Source organism: Tachypleus tridentatus, chromosome 7 (assembly GCF_004210375.1).
Source record: "Tachypleus tridentatus isolate NWPU-2018 chromosome 7, ASM421037v1, whole genome shotgun sequence".
Classification (NCBI taxonomy): domain Eukaryota; kingdom Metazoa; phylum Arthropoda; class Merostomata; order Xiphosura; family Limulidae; genus Tachypleus; species Tachypleus tridentatus.
Genome location: NC_134831.1, coordinates 193,311,952 through 193,333,324, shown reverse-complemented (window position 1 = coordinate 193,333,324; position 21,373 = coordinate 193,311,952). Strand labels below are relative to the sequence as shown.

General features: G+C 32.6%; 1 protein-coding gene across 13 annotated transcripts in view; it reads right to left on the bottom strand.

Annotated features, from left to right (window-relative positions):
- Nucleotides 1-696: 696 nt before the first annotated feature.
- The window catches only part of LOC143257590 (centrosomal protein POC5-like), a 36,333-nt gene continuing 15,656 nt past the window's right edge, over nucleotides 697-21,373 (bottom strand). For 6 of the 13 annotated variants that reach the window (XM_076516504.1, XM_076516503.1, XM_076516499.1 and 3 more), the window contains 7 exons: nucleotides 21,004-21,171; nucleotides 14,421-14,568; nucleotides 14,127-14,189; nucleotides 11,909-12,105; nucleotides 6,104-6,295; nucleotides 4,736-4,824; nucleotides 697-990 (listed from right to left, as the gene is read on the bottom strand). In XM_076516504.1, the coding sequence (XP_076372619.1) occupies nucleotides 987-990; nucleotides 4,736-4,824; nucleotides 6,104-6,295; nucleotides 11,909-12,105; nucleotides 14,127-14,189; nucleotides 14,421-14,568; nucleotides 21,004-21,171 (861 nt within the window). In that variant the 3' untranslated portion in view covers nucleotides 697-986. The remainder of the gene's footprint in view (nucleotides 991-4,735; nucleotides 4,825-6,103; nucleotides 6,296-11,908; nucleotides 12,106-14,126; nucleotides 14,190-14,420; nucleotides 14,569-21,003; nucleotides 21,172-21,373) is intronic. The other 7 variants (XM_076516510.1, XM_076516509.1, XM_076516501.1 and 4 more) reach the window with 3 other exon arrangements.

The window sequence follows — 21,373 nt, the reverse complement described above, 5'->3', positions numbered from 1 at the left end:
ATTTATCATCTAATAGAACACCAATAACTTCACCACACTGTTGTTCTAAAATAAACAGTAGTAAAACAAGTTATTAGATATTCTGAATGTCTTGGTTTACAATGACTGAGTTTAAATATTTTAGAGTTTTCATCTAATAGAACACCATCAGCTTTTCCATGCTGTTGTTGTCATATAATTAGTAGTAAAACAAGTTATTATATATTCTGAATACCTTAAGTTACAATGTTTGTTTTAATTTTTCCTAGAAGTTTATCATCTAATAGAACACCAGTACCTTTGCCACACTGTTGTTATAATATAAACAGTAGTAAAAACAAATTGTTCGATGTTCTGAATGTCTTAGTTTAAAATGGTTGTTTTAATGTTTGAAAGAAATTTATCATCTAATAGAACAGTAATGTGTTTGCCACACATTTGTGTTAACATAAACAGTAAAACAAGTTGTCAGATATTTTAAATGTCTTAGTTTACAATGTTTGTGTTTTAATTTTTCAGAGAAGTTTATTATCTAATAGAACACCAGTAACTTTGCCACGCTGTTGTTGTAACATAAACAGTAGCAAAACAAGTTATTAGAAAATATAAATGTCTTGGTTTGCAATGACTGAGTTTAAATATTTTAGAGTTTTCATCTAATAAAACACCAGCAGTTTTCCCACACTCTTATTGTAACAGAAACAGTGAAACAAGTAATTAGATATTCTGAATGTGTTTTAATGTTGTTCTAACATGAAAAGTAGTAAAACAAGTTATTAGATATTCTGAATGTCTTGGTTTACAATGCTTGTGTTTTAATGTTTCAGAGAAATTTATCATCTTATTCAACACCAGCAGTTTTACCATATTGTTGCTCTCATAAAACACCTAGCAGACTTGACCAATGTTATCAATTGGCTCCCAAGAGGTTTTCTCTGGGCTGGAAAGTTGAGAACTTCAGAAGGTGGACTTCTGGGAATGATTTCGTCTGTACTTAGTCTTGTGCTCTACCTGAGAATAATATATGAGTGATGAGACAAATTGGTACAAGAAATACATGTAATTTCATGAATAATAATACTGAAAGCCAATATGCTACTGCTTTATCAATTAAAAAGTGATTTTATATTTTATTCTTCATTCCTAAAAAAACAATGCTTTTGAAATAACATAATCCCAATTTTATTGAAGTAAATTTACTTTATTCAATTTGAACTAGTTGTTTTTTGGCAAAACACAGTGTGTGTGTAGAGTAGTTGCTCTTTACTAACTCAACAAATGAAGAGATATGTATTACTTGACCTCAAGTAAAGGGAGTCTGATGTATTGTTACTTTTTACTGACTCAACAAGTGAGGATATGCATTAGTTGACCTTAATTACATTGAGTGTTTTGTGTCATTACTCTTTACTGACTCAATAAGTGAGAATATCTAATAGCTGATCTTAATTACATTGAGTGTTTTGTGTCATTACTTTTTACTGACTCAATAAGTGAGAATATCTAATAGCTGATCTTAATTACATTGAGCCAAACATCTGTGTAATGAGTAGGAATAAAAACCAACAACTAAAGTACCCAATATTCAACATTTAATTCAGCCAAACATCTGTCTGATAAGTAGAAATAAGAATCAAAAACAAAAGTACCCCCTATACAACACTTAAATTAGCCAAACACCTAAGCAATGAGTAGAAATATAAACCAACAACTAAAGTACAACATATTCAACATTTAACTAGCAAACATATGTATAATGAGTAAAATTATGAACAAACAACTAAACTATTCAATATTCAACACTTAATGTAGCCAGACAACTGTGTGAGGAGTAGAAATACAAATCAACAACAAAAGTACCCAATATTTAACACTTAACATATCCAAAGATCTGTGTAATGAGTAGAAATACGAACCAACAACAAAAGTACCCAATATAGAGCATTTAATTTAACCAACATGTGTAATGAGCAGAAATATGAACGAACAAACAAAGAGCAAACATCTGCGTAACGAGTACAAATACAAACTAAGAACAAAAGTACCCAATATTCAACAGTTAGCTAAACATTTTAGTGATGAGTAGAAATATGAAACAACAACTATTGGACTCTATATTCAACAGTTAACTCAGCCAAACATCTGTGTAATGAGTAGAAATACGAACCAAAAACAGAAGTACCCAATATACTGCATTTAACTTAGTCAAACATCTGAGTAATAAATAGAAATATGAACCAATAAGAAAAGTACCCAACATTGAACACTTAACTTACCTAGGCATCAGGGTAATGAGTAGAAATATAAATCAACAACAACTGTTCCCAATATTCAACATTTAACTTAGCTAAACATCTGTGTAATGAGTAGAAATATAAACTAACAACTAATTAACCCAATATTCAACACTTAACGAGCAAACGTCTGTGTAATGAGTAGAAATATGAACCAACAACTACAGCATCCAATATTTAACATTTAACTCAGCTAAACATCTGTGTAATGAGTAGAAATATAAACTAAAAACTAAAGAACCCAATACTCAACACTTAAGTAGCACTTAGGTAATGAGTAGAAATATGAACCAACAACTAAAGTACTCAATAATCAACACGTAATGTAGCCAAAATCTGTGTTAAGAGTAAAAATATGAACCAACATAAAAGTACCCAATATTTAACACTCAATCAAACACGAGTGTGACGAGTAGAAATTTGAACCAACAATTATAGTACCCAATATCCAACATTTAATTTAGCTAAACATCTGTATAAGGAGTAGAAATATAAACTAATAACTAAAGAACCCAATATTCAACACTTAACTTAGCTAAACATCTGTGTAATGAGTAGAAATATAAACTAACAACTAACGAACCCAATATTCAATACTTAACGAGCAAACGTCTGTGTAATGAGTAGAAATATGAACCAACAACTAAAGTACTGAATATTCAACACTTAACGTAGCCAAAATCTGTGTATGAGTAGAAATACGAACCAACAACTACAGCATCCAATATTTAACATTTATCTTAGTCAAATATCTGTGTAATGAATAGAATTATGATCCAACATTACAGTATCCACTTTCAACACTTAACTTACCCAAACATCTGTGTAATAAGCAGAAAAATGATACAACAAGTACAGTACCCAATATTCAACTATTAACTTAGCCAAACTTCTGTGTAACAGGTAGAAATAAGAACCAACAACTATGGTACCAAATATTCAAGATTTAAGGTAGCCAAAGATCTGTGTAATCAGTAGAAGCAAGAACCAAAAAAAAAAGTACCCCATGTGCAACACCTAACTTAACCAAACATGTCTGTGATGAGTAAAAATATAAACCAACTATAGTACCCAATATCCAACATTTAACTTGGCCAAACATCTGTGTAATGAGTAGAAATATAAACCAACAATTAAAGTACAAAATATTCAACATTTAACTGGCAAACATCTGTGTAATAAGTAGAAATATGAACCAAGAACTAAAGTACTCAATATTAAACAACTAACTTTGCCAAACTTGTGTCATGAGTAGAAATTTGAACCAACAACTACAGTACCCCATATCCAAAAGTTAACTAAGCCAAACTCAGTGTAATGGTAGGAATATGAACAAACAACTAAAGTACTCAATATTCAACACTTAACGTTGCCAAACGTGTGTGTTGAGTAGAAATTTGAACCAACAGTTAAATTACCCAATATTCAACACTTAACTTACTAATGAGTAGAAATATGATACAAATACAGAACCCAATATTCAACAATTAACTTCGCCATACACCTGTGTAATAAGTAGAAATATATAAACCAAGAACTAAAGCACTCAATATTAAACAATTAACTTAGCCAAACTTGTGTGTCATGAGTAGAAATTTGAACCAACAGTTAAATTACCCAATATTCAACACCTAACTTACACAAACATCTGTGTAATAAGTAGAAATATGATACAAGTACAGAACCCAATATTCAACAATTAACTTCACCATACATCTGTGTAATTGGTAGAAATATGAACCAACAACTATGGTACCAAATATTTAATACTTATCTTAGTCAAATATCTCATGAATAGAAATATGATCCAACATTACAGTTCCCACTATTCAACACTTAACTTACCCAAATATCTGTGTAATGAGTAGAAATATGAACTAACATCTAAATTACCCAGTATTCAACACTTAACATACCCAAACATCTGTGTAATGAGTAGAAGTATGAACCAACTATGGTACCAATTATTCAACCCTTAACTTAGCCAAACATGTGTGTAATGAATAGAAATATGAAACAACAACAAAATTACCAAATATTCAACATATCACTTAGCCAAACATCTGTGTAATGAGTAGAAGTATGAACCAACAACTGTATTACCCAATATTCAACATTTAACTTAGCTAAATATTTGTGTAATGAGTAAAAATATGATCAAAGAAGAACTATTTACTTACTAGTGAAGTAACACAAGAGGCCCTGTGTCCAAGAAATGTTACTTTAATAGCTTTATTAATACAGTCCTTAATCACATAGCAGTGTTGTATGTGATAAATACCTAGAAACCATCATAATATTTCACTCTTTGTTGAATTTTAAACAATTACCGAAAAAACTCATCTGAATGTATTTTAACATATAAAGAACTATGTTAAATGTTTTAAAAACAGTTCAAATTTGATATTTTAGTTCTTGTTCATTCTGTGGTGTGTGTTTTAAGGATCAGCCTTTACTTTTACCAAAATAACACATTTCCTTGTATGTTCGAAGTGGTCCTAGTATTCTTTGTTCGTGAATACTTTATAGCCATAGCATGCCCAATAGTTTCCTGTAAATAAAAAGTTTTACAGTTATTTGTTAAATAACTTCAATATGAATTATATTGATGAATGTTTAGTAAAATAAAAAAATCAGTAAACATGAGATTCTTAATTATCTGAAGATTAACAACTATCCAAACTCCACTAATAAGGAGATGTATGAACAGCTTTTACATGAAAGATATTGTACAGAGGAATGAGTTTACAGCTGAAAAGACTGCAAAGTAATGCATTTTTGAAACTACTTGTGACAAATTTGTGTTGGTGTAAATGTTAACTGCAAACAGTTACATAAATCATAAAGATTTTAACTTATTGATTACACTTACGTTACCCTAAGTAACCAACATTTATGTAATTTTCAAACTTATATTTGATAGTCTCAGTTTTTTAGTAAATAGCCTGTTCCTATTAGGTTTCAAAGAAGTTGTACTTGATAATATTAACACTTAGGTAAATGACTACCTAGCTGTTGCTTAGGTTATATTTCATAGCTTTAGCATATTAGTTAATTAAGTGGCTAGGTAGTTGATCCTAACATATGATTTTAATATTTGTGCAAAGTTCTTCTTAGTAACCTTACTGTTAGGCTAGCAGACCTGCTAGTCATTACAGAATAACCATGGTATCAAGGTAGTTAACACCTGTTAGTTACTACTACAGTGCAAATCTATAACCTTGGTATTTAGGTTGCTGAAACCTGCTAGTTACTAATTGAGTGTAACTCTATAATGTAGAGAGTAACCAAAAAGTTATTATATTACAGTTAAAATAACATTTATCTACAGACCCTGAAACCTATGTATAACCTGTAATCAGTTTTCAACACTTTATCAAGCACTGTTATTGAACTTCGTCTTCTATTCATGTTTTAACTACCAGCTTAGAAGAGTATGTCACCAGTATAGAAAGTTTACAGTTTCATTAGGGAACTCCAGATGTGGACTCTATGATACACAGTCCTATTCTGTGAAAGTACATTTTGAGATTTGTTTTCTTATAGTAACACCTAGACTGTAAACCAAAGTATAGTTTGCATAAAATGGTAATAAAATAATATTCCAAATAGAATAGATGATAAAAGGTAAATAGACAAATTTTATGACTCAACTGAAATTAATATAAAAAATGAAAACACAACTGAATTACAAATTTAATTTTTATGGAATAAAAATGTATTTTATAATTACAATATAAATGAATAAACTTTTTAACATCCGAATATTCTGCAATTGTTAAGATAAAGAATATTTTGTTCTTTAATTTTCTCTACATAATTCCTCATACTTTATTTATAGGCAGATGTCTTTCCACAACTACAGAAGCCATTGGTGGATTAAGTCCCATTTTCTTGCACGATAACTCATCAGCTCTGCTTTTCAATGCAATGTCTTCAAGTTGTCTGTAGGCTTTTTTAACTGCTGCTGTTGGATACAGCGCTGAAGTGAACACTGTACCTGACAATGGTATGGTATTTACCTGTTGAATGATAAATAGTGATGTACAAAACTAAACATTTCTTTATAAATCACTCAAAATATAATTAACCCTATTTACAGTACTGTCCTCAGCTGCTGCAAGATATAGGAATGAGGTATTCTACAAATACATATACAGTTAACAAGAGATAAATAATTATGTATTGGAAGTGCATTCTTATTACATTTGAGTGTTTTTGTAGGAGGTGGGTGTGGATTGGGTGGTACTATCTGTAACTATTTATTTTAATTGAGTAACGTTCCCTAACACATGCAACACGGTGTTGTAATACAAAAGAAAATTTAAACTGAAAATATAAGAAAGGAAGCAACACTGAATATATGTCTCTGTATAAATTTAAGACAGACCTTGTCTGTTATGGCCATTAAGCATATTTTAGGTATTGTATGAATATCTGCACATCAAATTTCAAAATTTAAAAAAAATTATTATTTTAAGTTTTTTCCTATTCACAATTTTGGTACTATTGTAATTTGCAAATATAAATGATAAAAAACATTAAAAGATGTTACTCCAAGGAGTGTTGGCTCTAAACAGTGTAATTGTAGCTTTTTCAATTTTTTCTGCACATCAAAAGCAGTAGGTTTATACTTGCTAATAAACTATCATCCATTAAGAATACTGTATTATATTTCATATTTTTAATGTAACTTCTATTCTCTGTTCCAAGATATCCAGGAGTACCTATTCCAAGCAGCAAGTGCAAGAGTCCATGAAAAATGGTAGTGTGTGTTCCAAGTATCATAAACCAATAATCCAAGAAGTCTTAAACTCACTAAACTAAGGGTCCAAGAAGGTTAGGACCAATGCATATATCAATCATCAATATTAAAATTCACAGATAGCTGAGAGTACCCATTCTAAGAATGAAACAATCAAGTTCCAAGGTAACTAGCAGTATTTATTCCAAGCATAAACACAATTTAAGAAACCTTGGAGTATATAACCCATGCATAAAACCAAAGAGTTAAAGAAGTCTGTATCCTAAGAATCAAGGCTAATGTTCCAAGACAATTAAGTATATATTCTGAACATAAATGAAACACTTATGAATATGTCTTCTAAACATCAACACTGAGACAGTTATGAATATGTCTTCTAAACATCAACACTGAAATAGTTATGAATACAAGTTCTATACATAAACATTTAGTCAATTGTGAATGTCTTCTAAACATCAACACTGAAACAGTTGTGAATGTCTTCCAAACATCAACAATGAGACAGTTCTGAATATTTCTTCTAAACATAAATACTGAAACAGTTGTGAATATGAGTTCTAAACATCAACACTAAGACAGTTGTAAATGTCTTCCAAACATCAACACTGAGGCAGTTGCAAATACGAGTTCTAAATGTCAACACTGAAACTACTGTGAATGTGTTTTCTATACACCAACACTGAAACAGTTGTAAATATATTCGAAACATCAACAGTGAGAAACTTGAATATGTCTTCTAAACATCAACACTGAGACAGCTGTAAATATGTCATATAAGCATCAACACTGAGAAACTTGTAAACATGTCATATAAGCATCAACACTGAGAAACTTGTAAACATGTCATATAAGTATCAACATTGTGACAATAATGAATATATCTTCTAAACATCAACAATGAGACAGTTGTGAATATTCCTTTTTAACATCAACACTGAAACAGTTGTGAACACTACTTCTAAACATCAGCACTAAGACAGCTGTGAATATGTCTTTTACAGATCAACACTGACACAGATGTGGATAAGTTTCCTAAACATGAACACTGAGATAGTTATGAATATGTCTTCTAAACATCATCATTGAGATACATGTAAATGTCTTCCAAACAATAACACTGAGAAGTTGTGAATACCAATTCTAAGCATTAATACTAAGACAACTGTGAATGTGCCTTCTACACATCAACATGAGACAGTGGTGAATACCAGTTCTAAGCATCAATACTAAGACAACTGTGAATGTGTCTTCTACACATCAACATGAGACAGTGGTGAATACCAGTTCTAAGCATCAATACTAAGACAACTGTGAATGTGTCTTCTACACATCAACATGAGACAGTGGTGAATACCAGTTCTAAGCATCAATACTAAGACAACTGTGAATGTGTCTTCTACACATCAATACTGAAACAGCTGTTAATGTCTTCCAAACATCAACAGAGATAGTTGTGAATATGTCTTCATAACATCAGCACTAAGACAGTTGTGAATATGTCTTGTAACTATCAACACTGGAACAGTTGTAAATGTCTTCCAAACATCAATAATGAGACAGTTGTGAATATGTCTTCTGAACATCAACACTGAACAGTTGTGGTTGGTTGGTTGGTTGATTTGGTGTTTTATGGCACAAAGCAGTTAGGCTATCTGTACCAAACATTTGGTAAAAAGTTAAAATTAAAGTGAATTTAGTAAAATTCATAAAAAGAAATTAAGGTAAAACAAAACAAAGTAAAAAAACCATAAATAGCATAAAAAATGTTAACATCTAGTTAACACAATGTAAAGAGAAAAACTAAAATAATACAAGGTGTAAAGGACTTTCTGTAGCATAATTGTAATTATCGTAACTTGCCAGAAAGACAAACAGGTAAGTACAAAAACCACCGTCAGTCCCCTGAAGTTGGCCTTTCCATCCCTGATTCAGAGTATTTTAATGTTATGGTCGTTTTCAAAAAGTAAAGTAATAAAAGTTTCAAAAGACTTTAGCAAAATTGTAATAATAACTCGCCAGGATGACTAATGGGTAGTTCAAACAGCAGTGTTAATCACCTGAAGTTGGCCTTTCCAGTCCTGGTTTCAAGTTATTTGATGTTACAGCCATTTTCTAATTTCAAATTGAACTAGATGGACTGTAACTCTCAAAAGGGAATCACATTAAAAAAGGTCTAATGTATAAATTAAAAATAACTTAAATGGCATTAAAAAGATTAACACTCCTACGAAAAGTGGGGCCTATTAGGCCTATTAGGCCCCACTTTTCGTAGGAGTGTTAATGGTCTTTAAAAAAACTAAAAACATATCCAAGGTGGACAGTTTCACCATCACCAATAACACTGTCTAACGTTTTGGGCAAACCTTCGGACAGAACATGTTTAAAATGGTGCTGTCGTTAAGAGTCGTAACGACAGCAAGAAAGTAATATGTGGCTTATTGTGACCTGAATGTTACACAGACAATACATTGGTGCATCAATCCAAGATAAAAGAAAACAATGAGTTAAAAAACTGTAGCCAATGCATAGTCTAGTTAGAACAACTTCCTCTTTCTGATCCTTATGGAAGCAAGATGGCCAAAGTCCAATATAGGGTTTTATTTGAAAAAGCTTGTTTTCGCACTGCTCACTTCAAGTTGACTGCCAGCTGGCTCAGAGCTGAGCCTTAAATACAGGACCATAGTCCACGTATGCAATAGGCATAGTGCCAGATCAGATGATTTAGATGCGGTGTCAGCGAGCTCGTTCCTGCAAATACCAACGTGGCCCAGTATCCAGTAAAACTGAATAGAAGTAGATGTTAAAGAGAAACGGGCAAGTCGGTTTTGAATATCGGCGAGAACAAAGTGTGAAATAACATGAAGCAATTCTAAGGCCAGTGGAGAACTAAGTGAGTCAGTATAAATAATGCAATTTGAGTACTGCTTAGCTTCTATGTGATCCAGGGCAAGAGAAATGGCATACAGTTCAGCAGTGAACACAGAAGCTGTAGAAGGGATTCTGCATGCAACCACCAAACTACAATAAACCATTTAACAGCTCACACAGTCACCTAATTTTGAACCATTTCAATAAATAGGTATGGAAGGATGGTTCAAAAGATGACTTTTTTTCTCAGATGACTTAAAGAACAGTTATGAATAAGAGTTTTAAACATCAACACTGATACAGTTGTAAATACAAGTTCTAAACATCAACACTGAGACACTTGTTAATATGTCTTCATGTCTTCTAAACATCAACACTGAGTGTGTAAGAACATGAGTAATGTATAGAAGAGTATTATTCCTATGGACAAATACATAAAGTTAGAAATGAGACTGAATATTATATAACAAGATCTTTATTCTTTAATTGTTTCAAATACAAGCCTTATTCAGTACAGTGTGATACATTAGCATCTTAGAAGGATATATAAGTATGCTGATTAGTCAGGTGTATCAAGAGATGATGATAATGAACCAATCACAAAGTAGCAAGGTGCAGTGAGAAGAAACATAATCCAAGTAATTTTGTATATAGAACTTTGTAAGGCACTATGTTGTTGCACATTTATAAGGCAGTATGTTGATACTCTCTAGTGTAGAAGACTTGTAGTCAAAGTGTTGAGAGAAGTTAGATCCTGTTATGACATTCTTAGTCTTAGTGTAAACTTACTATTGGAACCTCCAAAATAACTTAAACACAATAGGAATAAGGCATACAATGAAAACAAATAGTAAAACCAGTAGTGGCAGGTATCCATAAAGGAACAACATATGTAACTAGTAATAGGGCATTAACTAAAGCATGTGATTGAAAGGAGTCGGTGAAAAAGGTAAAAATATGTGGAGTCTCATAATTAACAGTACTCCTTCAAATATCCAAAACTACTTGATGGAAGTAAGTTATCTTGGGTTAATGACCACAAACTACAAATACAAGGTAGTTCTGACCAAAACTACTTGATGGAAGTAAGTTATCCTGGGTTAATGACCACAAACTACAAGCACAACATAGTTCTGACCAAAACTACTTGATGGAGGCAGGTTATCCTGCATTAATGACCACAGACAAGAAATACAAGGTAGTTTTAACCAAACTACTTGATTCCATAAAAACATACAAGTAACTTCAACAGTGCACACTGAAGACAACAAAGCTACATAGATTACAAGCAACTCCATGTGTGGCACACAGATAACAACAAAGCTGTATAGATTACAAACAATTCCAAGTGTGACACACAAATAACAAAAAAGCTGTATAGATTACAAGCAATTCCAAGTGTGACACACAAATAACAACAAAGCTTTGTAGGTTACAAGTAATGTCAAACGTGGCACACAGATAACAACAAAGCTGTATAGATTACAAGCAATTCCAAGTGTGACACACAAATAACAAAAAAGCTGTATAGATTACAAGCAATTCCAAGTGTGACACAAATAACAACAAAGCTTTGTAGATTACAAGTAATGTCAGATGTGGCACACAGATAACAACAAAGCTGTATAGATTTCAAGCAACTTCAAGTGTGGTACACAGATAACAACAAAACTATATACATTACAAGTTCAAGTATGGCATACAGATAACAACAAAACTGTATAAATTTCTAAGCTCATAATGTGAAAATGTAAGATAACTACACTTTTAAAAGTAAATTAAGAATGACAATTAAGAGTATTCAACAAAGCTATTATATTACTATGCTGTCACAGTAAGAATGAAACTTATAGAGTATCAAAAATATTGTTAGCCATATTGATACAATTGGTCAAAAGTGAATTATATATTTATTAATTTGGCAGAAAATTTCTATTCAAAGGTTAGTTGATTTGCTTCAAATCAAAATTTGTCAGTGAACATTAACATGCATTGAACTTACTTTTGGAAAAGCTGTCTCACTACTCACCGAAGTACACGGAGATCTACTGTTGTGTATACAGATATTTTCTTTTTCTGTACTAGTTTGACATGAAAAGTTTTTATTATGATGATCACCAGCAGTAATATTGGTTATTTCTGGCCAAGAGTGGTCAGAAGAAGTTGAAGGCTTAGCTGTTAATTCCATCTTCTTATCAGCTAATAAAAATCCAATAGTAATTAATTTAAAAAAAATATTTTGTTAATTCATTTAATACAATCCAAAAAGTCTATAATAAAATGAATTAGAGACATTTCCACATCATACATAAAACTCTGCCAAGTTAACTGCCAGCTGGCATGAAGCCGACCCTTGAATACAGAACTATAGTCCATGTATAGAACAGGCACAGCGATGATAGTGCCAGAGCAAATAGATTTAGTTGCGATGTTGGCGAGCTCATTCCCACAAATATCAATATGGCCCAGTATCCAGAAAAACTGGATAGAAGTAGATGTTAAAGAGAAATGGGCAAGTCGGTTTTGTATATCAGTGAGAGCAGGGTATGAACTAACGTGAAGTGATTCCAGGGCCAGTAGAGAACTAAGCGAGTCAGTATAAATAGTGCAGTTTGAGTATTGCTTAGCTTCTATGTGATCCAGGGCAAGAGAAATGGCATACAGTTCAGCAGTGAACACAGAAGCTGTAGAGGGGATTCTGCATGCAACCACCAAACCACAAACTATGGCAGAGTCCACACAATCACCTAATTTTGAACCAGCTATATAAATAGAAATTGAAGGATGGTTTGAAAGATGTTCAGCAAATAACAGACAGTATTTCCAATCAGGGGATGGAGGAGGGCATTGCATCATTTGAATGAACACAGAAGCTTCTTTCTGAGCTAAATAATTTCTGCATAGGTTATATGAGTGTTTGGGGTCATTATTTGCTTGGTAGTAGAATTTTTAATCAATAATACACAAACCACTGCATATACCACGACAGATCAGTATCTAATGGTACTTGCAGTGGTCCATTATTCCATCTGTTTTGCAAATATCTTCTGTCACCTCATCAGAAAAACACTTGCAAAACACATCCCACTGCCTCCCCCATGCTTTATGGTAGGGACTATGCATTGAGGTAATCTTTAACTTTTCTTCCACCAGATGTACAACATACACTTTGAACCAAATATTTCAAACTTGAACTCATTCATCCATAACATCATTTTCCAACCATCAACAGTCCATTTGTTTGTACTTTTTAGCAAATTTCAGTTGATAATATTTGGAGACTGAATTTTGGTTTGGTTTGTTTTGAATCTCGTGCAAAGCTACTCAAGGGATATCTGTGCTAGCAGTATAAGACTTGAATTTTGTGCAAAGCCATCCATAATTTTGCAATGTAAGACTAGAGGGAAGGCAGTTAGTCATCACCACCCACCGCCAACTCTTTTACCAATGAATAGTGGGACTGACTGTCACATTATAATGCCTCCATGGCTGAAAGGGCAAGTGTATTTGGTGTGACAGGGATTTGAACCCACGACCCTCATATTATGAGTCGAGTGCCTTAACCACTTGACCATGCCAGGCCAAAACTTCAATGCCCCTGAATGGGAGATTGAAGTGAAGGATTTTTAACTGTTACATAACCAAATATTCTAATCTTGTTGAGTCTTCTTGATAATATAGATCTAGACACTTTTCTGCCATTTGGTACATAGTTGTTTATCTCATGCTTGAGATCAGTGGCAGTCTTCTCTCTGTACTGAAGACTGCATAAACAAAGATACTTGACATCAGTATCACTGAGTTTAGGTGTTCTTTCCTGTTTTCAAACTTACTTGTCTTGGTCTCTCAATCTAGGATGTACTTGATGGTATCTGAGGAGCATTTAAAGTCTGCAGTAATTTATCAGAGTCCAACCAGCATCACATAAAGCTTTTACGCAAACTCTCTGCCTCACTGACAATTCTCTACAATGTTTGGCTGTGGCATAATGACAAAACTTAATATATAGAGTTAAATACTACTTTTGTCACAGTTTATTTGTGTTGTGCTATTAAACTGATTTGTGGCATACCACATGCTTATTCTTGCTAACCTCTTTCTGTATAGTTAAGACATTGCATAGGGTACTATGACAATTATTTCAGATCCTAAATTTGATCAGAATGTACATTTAAGCAGAACTCTTAGGACATACTCTAAAGAAAGACAGGTATTCTCACCCTGGCTCATTCGGTTTTCAACATGGATCACTGAAGTATTACCACCTTGTTGAAATTTACATTCTGTAATGGCATAGAAGAATAAGCTCCATAAAATGGAAAGAATGACAAAATATTCTCTTGTCCTAACACTTTTACACAGTACTGTATATATCAAACTCATAACTTTATAATCTATGCACAAACACTTGTCATAAAAAATAGATATCTTACCTACATATCTATAAGGTATGCTAATAGGCATTAAACTTAATAAACAGTAACTTTCATAAAAAACATAAGGTGTCATCTTACCTTCAGATCCATAAAATACACCCAAAGCCTCTAGGTTCAGTGCACAAACACCTCTCATAAGTGCTCGTTTCATGTTGTCTTCATAACTTGTCTTCTCATTAGTCAAATCAACAAGTTTCTGCTTAGCAATGGCAAGCACTTCTTTCAACTAAAATAACACATGTACTTCAAGCTCAAGAGAAAATATGCTATGGTATATCACTGTAAAATGCTGAGTCTCAAAACTCCACTGCAGTAGTTTTAAGGATTATAATAAACATTAAAACTTATGAGTGCAAGTACTAAAAAAATAAATAACATGGAATGTATTCTATAATAAGGAAATGCTTAATGAAAGCAATGAGTGTGTTCTGAGAAAGGAATTATTTTAGTATCTACAACATTAACACTTACAACATAGTAAATTATTTCTTATGTAAGGAAAAGTTCAATGCAAAGTCCTGCTTAAATGCCAAAACATTGGAAAACAATAGGCGTACTTATCAGAAAGTATTCCTTTCAACTCAAACACAATAAATTGAGTATTTGTCATGTGATGAATAGACAAATGTATGATAATAAATTCTGTTTAAGAAGTTTGTTTAACTAACTGCATTTTAATAAGTGGAACTTAACAGAGTTTCAAGTTATAACATAGTCAGTGACAGTGGTACACAGTTGACAGTAATATTTCTACATTACATAAAGTTTCAAGTCACAAGGTACTGAGAGACACTGTTAAACAATTAACAGTAATCTTTCTGCATTAAATAAAATTACAAGTCATAATGTAGTCAGAGACAGTGGTACACAATTAACAGTAGTCCTACATTACATAAAATTTCAAGTCATAACATAGTCAGAGACAGTGGTACACAATTAACAGTATTCTTTCTACATTGCATAAAGTTTCAAGTCATAAGATAATTAGAGAAAGTGGAACACAAATAACTGTTTCTTCTACTTTACATAAAGTTTCAAGTCATAAGCGAAAAGAAAAGTATATGACAGTTCATAACAGTTAACTATCATAACAGCACTCAACAGAACACTAACATACATGAGAGTTGACAACAGTTAACAATGATAACAAAAATGAGACAGAGCACTAACATACATGAGATTTGTCAAAAAGATAATCATAACACCAATAGCACAGAACACTAATCTACATGAAAGTTGTCAATAGTTAATCATAGCACCACTGGACTGAACATTAATCTATATGAAAATTGATGATTATTAACTATCATAAGACCAATGGAACACAATATTAATCTACAAGGGAACTGATGATAGTTAACAATCATAAGACCAACAGTTTGTGTGTGTTTTTATAGCAAAGCTACTTCAGGCTATCTGCTGAGCCCACCGAGGGGAATCGAACCCCTGCTTTTAACGTTGTAAATCCGTAGATTTACTGCTGTACTAGCGGGGCACAAGACCAACAGAACAGAACAATAACATAAATAAGAGTTAATAACAGTTAACAATCATAACACCAATAGGACAGAACACTAATCTACATAAAAGCTGTCAATAGCTAACAAGCATAATAAAACACTGAACAAAACACTAAACTATGTTACAATTGACGAAAATTAACTATCGTAACACTGATGAAATAGAAGAGTATAACTATCATAACATCAATGGTACAGAGCACTAATCTACATAATAGATGAAAACAACTAACAATCATAAGACCAACTGAAGAAAATACTAACATAGACGAGAGTTGAGAAGAGTTAACAATCATAACATCATTGGGACAGAACACTAATCTACATAAGAGTTGCCAATAGCAAACAACCATAACACTACTGGGAGAGAAGAGTAAAGTATATGGGAGTTAGCAACAGTTAACAATCATAACACTAACCTAAATGAGAGGTGACAATATTTAACAACCATAACACCATTGTGACACAACATTAACATACACAAGAGTTGAGAAATGTTAACAATCATAACACCAATTGACAGAACACTAACACACATGAGAGTTGACAATACAATCATAACACCAATGAAACAGAACACTAATCTACAATAGAGCTCACAATAGTTAATCATAACCCCATTGGAACAGAACATTAACATACATGAGAATTGACAATACTTAACAATCATAACACAACTTGGAGAAAACAATAAAATATATGAGAGTTCACAACAGTTAACAGTTAAAACACCACTCGGTCAAAATACTAACCAACACAAAAGTTGCCAGTAGCAAACACCACCATTAATGGAAGAGAAACACTAACATATATGAGTGTTAACTAAAGTTAGCAATCATAACACCACTGGGACCAAACACTAACATACATGACAGTTGACAATAGTTAAAAATCAAAACACCACTTAACAGAACACTAATCTTCATGAGAGTAGACAACAGTTAACAATTATAACACCTATGGAACAGAACACTAACCTAAATGAGAGGTGACAGTAGTTAACAATCATAACACCATTGTAACACAACATTAACATACATGAGAGTTACAATAGTTAACAATTATAACACCAATGGGATAGAATACTAACCTACACGAGAGTCCACAATAGTTAACCATCATAACACCAATGAGAAAGGACACTAATCTACAACAGAACTGATGTTAGTTAACAATTATAACACCAATGGAATAGGACGCTAACATACAAGAGAGTTCACAATAGTTAACAATCATAACACAACTGGGACAGAACACTAACCTACGAGATTTGACAACAATTAATGCTCATAACACCAATAGAACAGAACACCAACATAATGAGAGTTAACAATTATAACACAACTGGGACAGAACACTAACATATATGAAAGATGAAAATAGTTAATCATAACACCAATGGACAGAACGCTAGCCTACATGAGAGCTGACAATAGTTAACAACCATAACACCAATGGGACAGAACACTAATCTGTATGAGAGTTGATTATAGTTAACAATCATAACACTAATGGGACAGAACACTAATCTACATGAGGGTTGATAATAGTTAACAATCATAACACCAATGGAATAGAACAGTAACATACATGAGAGATGACAATAGTTAACAATCATAACAACAATAGGACAGAAGACTAACATATATGAGAGTTGACAAAGACTTAAAATCATAACACTAAAGGGACAGAACACTAATATACATAACATTTGATAATAGTTACCAGTCATAACACAACTGGAACACAACACTAACGTAAACAAGAGTTGATAATAGTTAACAATCATAACACCAATGAGACAGAACATTAATCCACATGAGAATTGACAATAGTTAACAATCATGACACAAATGGAACAGAACAGTAATATACATGAGAGGTGACAATAATTTACAATAGTAAGACCAATTGTAATAGAACACTAACATACATGAGGGTTGACAATAGTTAACAATCATAACACCACTGGACAGAACACTAACATACACCAGAGTTGATAATAGTTAACAATCATAATACCAATTTGACAGAACACAAACATAAATGAGAGTTTACAATCATAACACCAATAAGAAAAAAACACCAACATACACTGAGTTTATACTACTTAAAAATCATGACACCACTGGGAGAGAACACTAACATATATGAGGGTTAAGAATAGTTAACAATCGTAACACAAACGGGACAGAAGACTAACATACATAAGAGCTGAACACATTAACTAATAGCCAACAGAAATTTCATCAGAGAAACACAGTCCAGTATGTCAGCTTCAAAGAATTATTTGTGTTAGTACTACGTTAGTGTTTGACACTATTACTGAACACATCAACTTTTGTAGCCAAGTGAAGTTTGATCAGGGAAACAGTCTAGTAAGTGAGCTTTAAAAAAACGTCTCTGTTAGTATTGCTTTAGTGTATTAAAGTATTACTAAATATGTCAACTCATGCAGACAAGATACGTTACATCAGAGAAATACACTCTAGTACCTCAACTTCAAACAAACAAATATGTTAGTACTGTTTTAGTGTATTACGGTATTACTGAACACATCAACTCATGTAGCCAAGAGAAATTTGATCAGAAAAACAGTCTAGTATGTCAGTTTCAAAGAAACATCTATGTTAGTACAGCTTTAACGTATTATAGTATTACTGAGCACATCAACTCACGTAGCCAAGAGAAGTTTCATCAGAGAAACACAGTCTAGTATGTCAGCTTCAAAGAAACATCTGTGTTAGTACTTCTTCAGTGTTTTACAGTATTACTGAACTCTACAACTTACGTAAACAAGAGAAATTACATTAGACAAAATCAGTCTAGTATGTCAGCTTCAAAAAGCTTCTGTGTTAGTAATGCTTTAGAGTATTACAGTATTACTAAACACACCAACTCAGGTAGCCAAGAGAAGTTTAATGATAAAAACCTAGTCTAGTACGTTAGCTTCATAGAAAAGTCTGTGTTAGTATTGATTTAGTGTATTACAGTATTACTGAACACACCAACTCAAGAAGCCAAGAGAAGTTTCATCAGAGAAACACAGTCTAGTATGTCAACTTCAAAGAAACATTTGTGTTAGTACTGCTTCAGTATATTGAAGTATTACTTAACACATTAACCCATGTACACAAGAGACGTTACATGAGACAAACAGTCTAGTATGTCAGCTTCAACGAAATATCTGTGTTAGTACTGCTTTAGTGTATTACAGTATTACTGAACACATCAACTCATGTAGCCAAGATAAATTTCATCAGAGAAACACAATCTAGTATGTCAGCTTCAAAGAAACATGTCTTAGTACTGCTTTAGTGAATGACACTATTACTGAACATATCAACTCGTGTGGCCAAGAGAAGTTTGATCAGAGAAACACAATCTAGTAGGTCAAGTTCAATGACACATTTGTGTTAGTACTGCTTTAGTGTATTGAAGTATTACTGAACACAACAACTCATGTAGACAAGAGACATTACATGAGACACACAGTCTAGTATATCAGCTTCAAAACAAAATCTGTGTTAGTACTGCTTTAGTGTATTACAGTATTACTGAACACATCACCTCATGTAGCCAAGAGAATTTTCTTCAGAGAAACACAGCCTAGTATATTAGCTTAACAGAAAAGTCTGTGTTAGTACTGCTTTAGTGTATTACATAATTACTGAACCCATCACCTCATGTAGCCAAGAGAATTTTCTTCAGAGAAACACAGCCTAGTATATTAGCTTAACAGAAAAGTCTGTGTTAGTACTGCTTTAGTGTATTACACTATTATTGAACACATTAACTCATGAAGACAAGAGACATTACATGACACAAACACAGTCTAGTATGTCAACTTTAAAGAAACGTCTGTGTTAGTACTGCTTTAGTGTATTACAGTATTACTTAACACATCAACTCATGTAGCCAAGAGAAGTTTGTTCAGAAGTACAGTCTAGTATGTCCGCTTCAAAGAAAAATCTGTGTTAGTAATACTTTAGTGTATTTCAGTAGCACTGAACACATCAACTTGTGTACAAAATAAATTTCATCAGAGAAACACAATCTAGTATGTCAGCTTCAAAGAAACATGTCTTAGTACTGCTTTAGTGAATGACACTATTACTGAACATATCAACTCGTGTGGCCAAGAGAAGTTTGATCAGAGAAACACAATCTAGTAGGTCAAGTTCAATGACACATTTGTGTTAGTACTGCTTTAGTGTATTGAAGTATTACTGAACACAACAACTCATGTAGACAAGAGACATTACATGAGACACACAGTCTAGTATATCAGCTTCAAAACAAAATCTGTGTTAGTACTGCTTTAGTGTATTACAGTATTACTGAACACATCAACTCAAGTAGACAAGAGACATTACATCAGAGATGCACAGTCAACTTCAAAGAAACATCTGTGTTAGTACTGCTTTAGTGTATTACATAATTACTGAACACATCACCTCATGTAGCCAAGAGAATTTTCTTCAGAGAAACACAGTCTAGTATATTAGCTTAACAGAAAAGTCTGTGTTAGTACTGCTTTAGTGTATTACACTATTTTTGAACACATTAACTCATGAAGACAAGAGACATTACATGACACAAACACAGTCTAGTATGTCAACTTTAAAGAAACGTCTGTGTTAGTACTGCGTTAGTGTATTACAGTATTACTTAACACATCAACTCATGTAGCCAAGAGAAGTTTGTTCAGAAGTACAGTCTAGTATGTCTGCTTCAAAGAAAAATCTGTGTTAGTAATACTTTAGTGTATTTCTGTAGCACTGAACACATCAACTTGTGTACAAGATAAATTTCATCAGAGAAACACAGTCTAGAATGTTAGCTTCAAAGAAACATCTGTGTTAGTACTGATTTAGTGTATTACAGTATTGCTGAAGACGTTTGTGTAAGTACAGTTTAAATTATGTAAACTGACCTTCTTTTTGTCTCTTGTATTATTTTAAATTATATCAGTACATTAGTTATATGATTTACATGTACAATGAAATATTTTTCTTTATAATTTTTTACTAAAATGTAGCATTTCATGTATTTACTTTATAGAACACAGTATAACTTAATAAAAAAAATTAAAAACTGAAATGTTAACTATGAATTATGTCATGTGATAGATTTCCCACCTTAGTAACTTCTTTACTGTGCTCATCACATAGGTCTTGTGTTTTTGCTTGATATTTTTTTTCTATTCTTTCTTTCCAACTAGATTCAAGAGATCTATGCCATGCCTGGCAAACTTTCTGTCTAAGTCTCTGCTGTCTGTAGTGTGCTGCCAATGCAGATGTGAATTTCTAAGAAAATAATAGGTAAGTATTCCTAAATTATTTGAACAAATCTTTTATGTACTGTAGACATCTCTTTGGCAAAAATTAAACCTGAAAACAAGTACTCTATGTTATGATGGCTAGTTCTCAAGGCTAACTCATACTGAACATCCAGTTTACTTGACATCAACATCCATGCCCATATATTTCATTACATTCACTAACAACC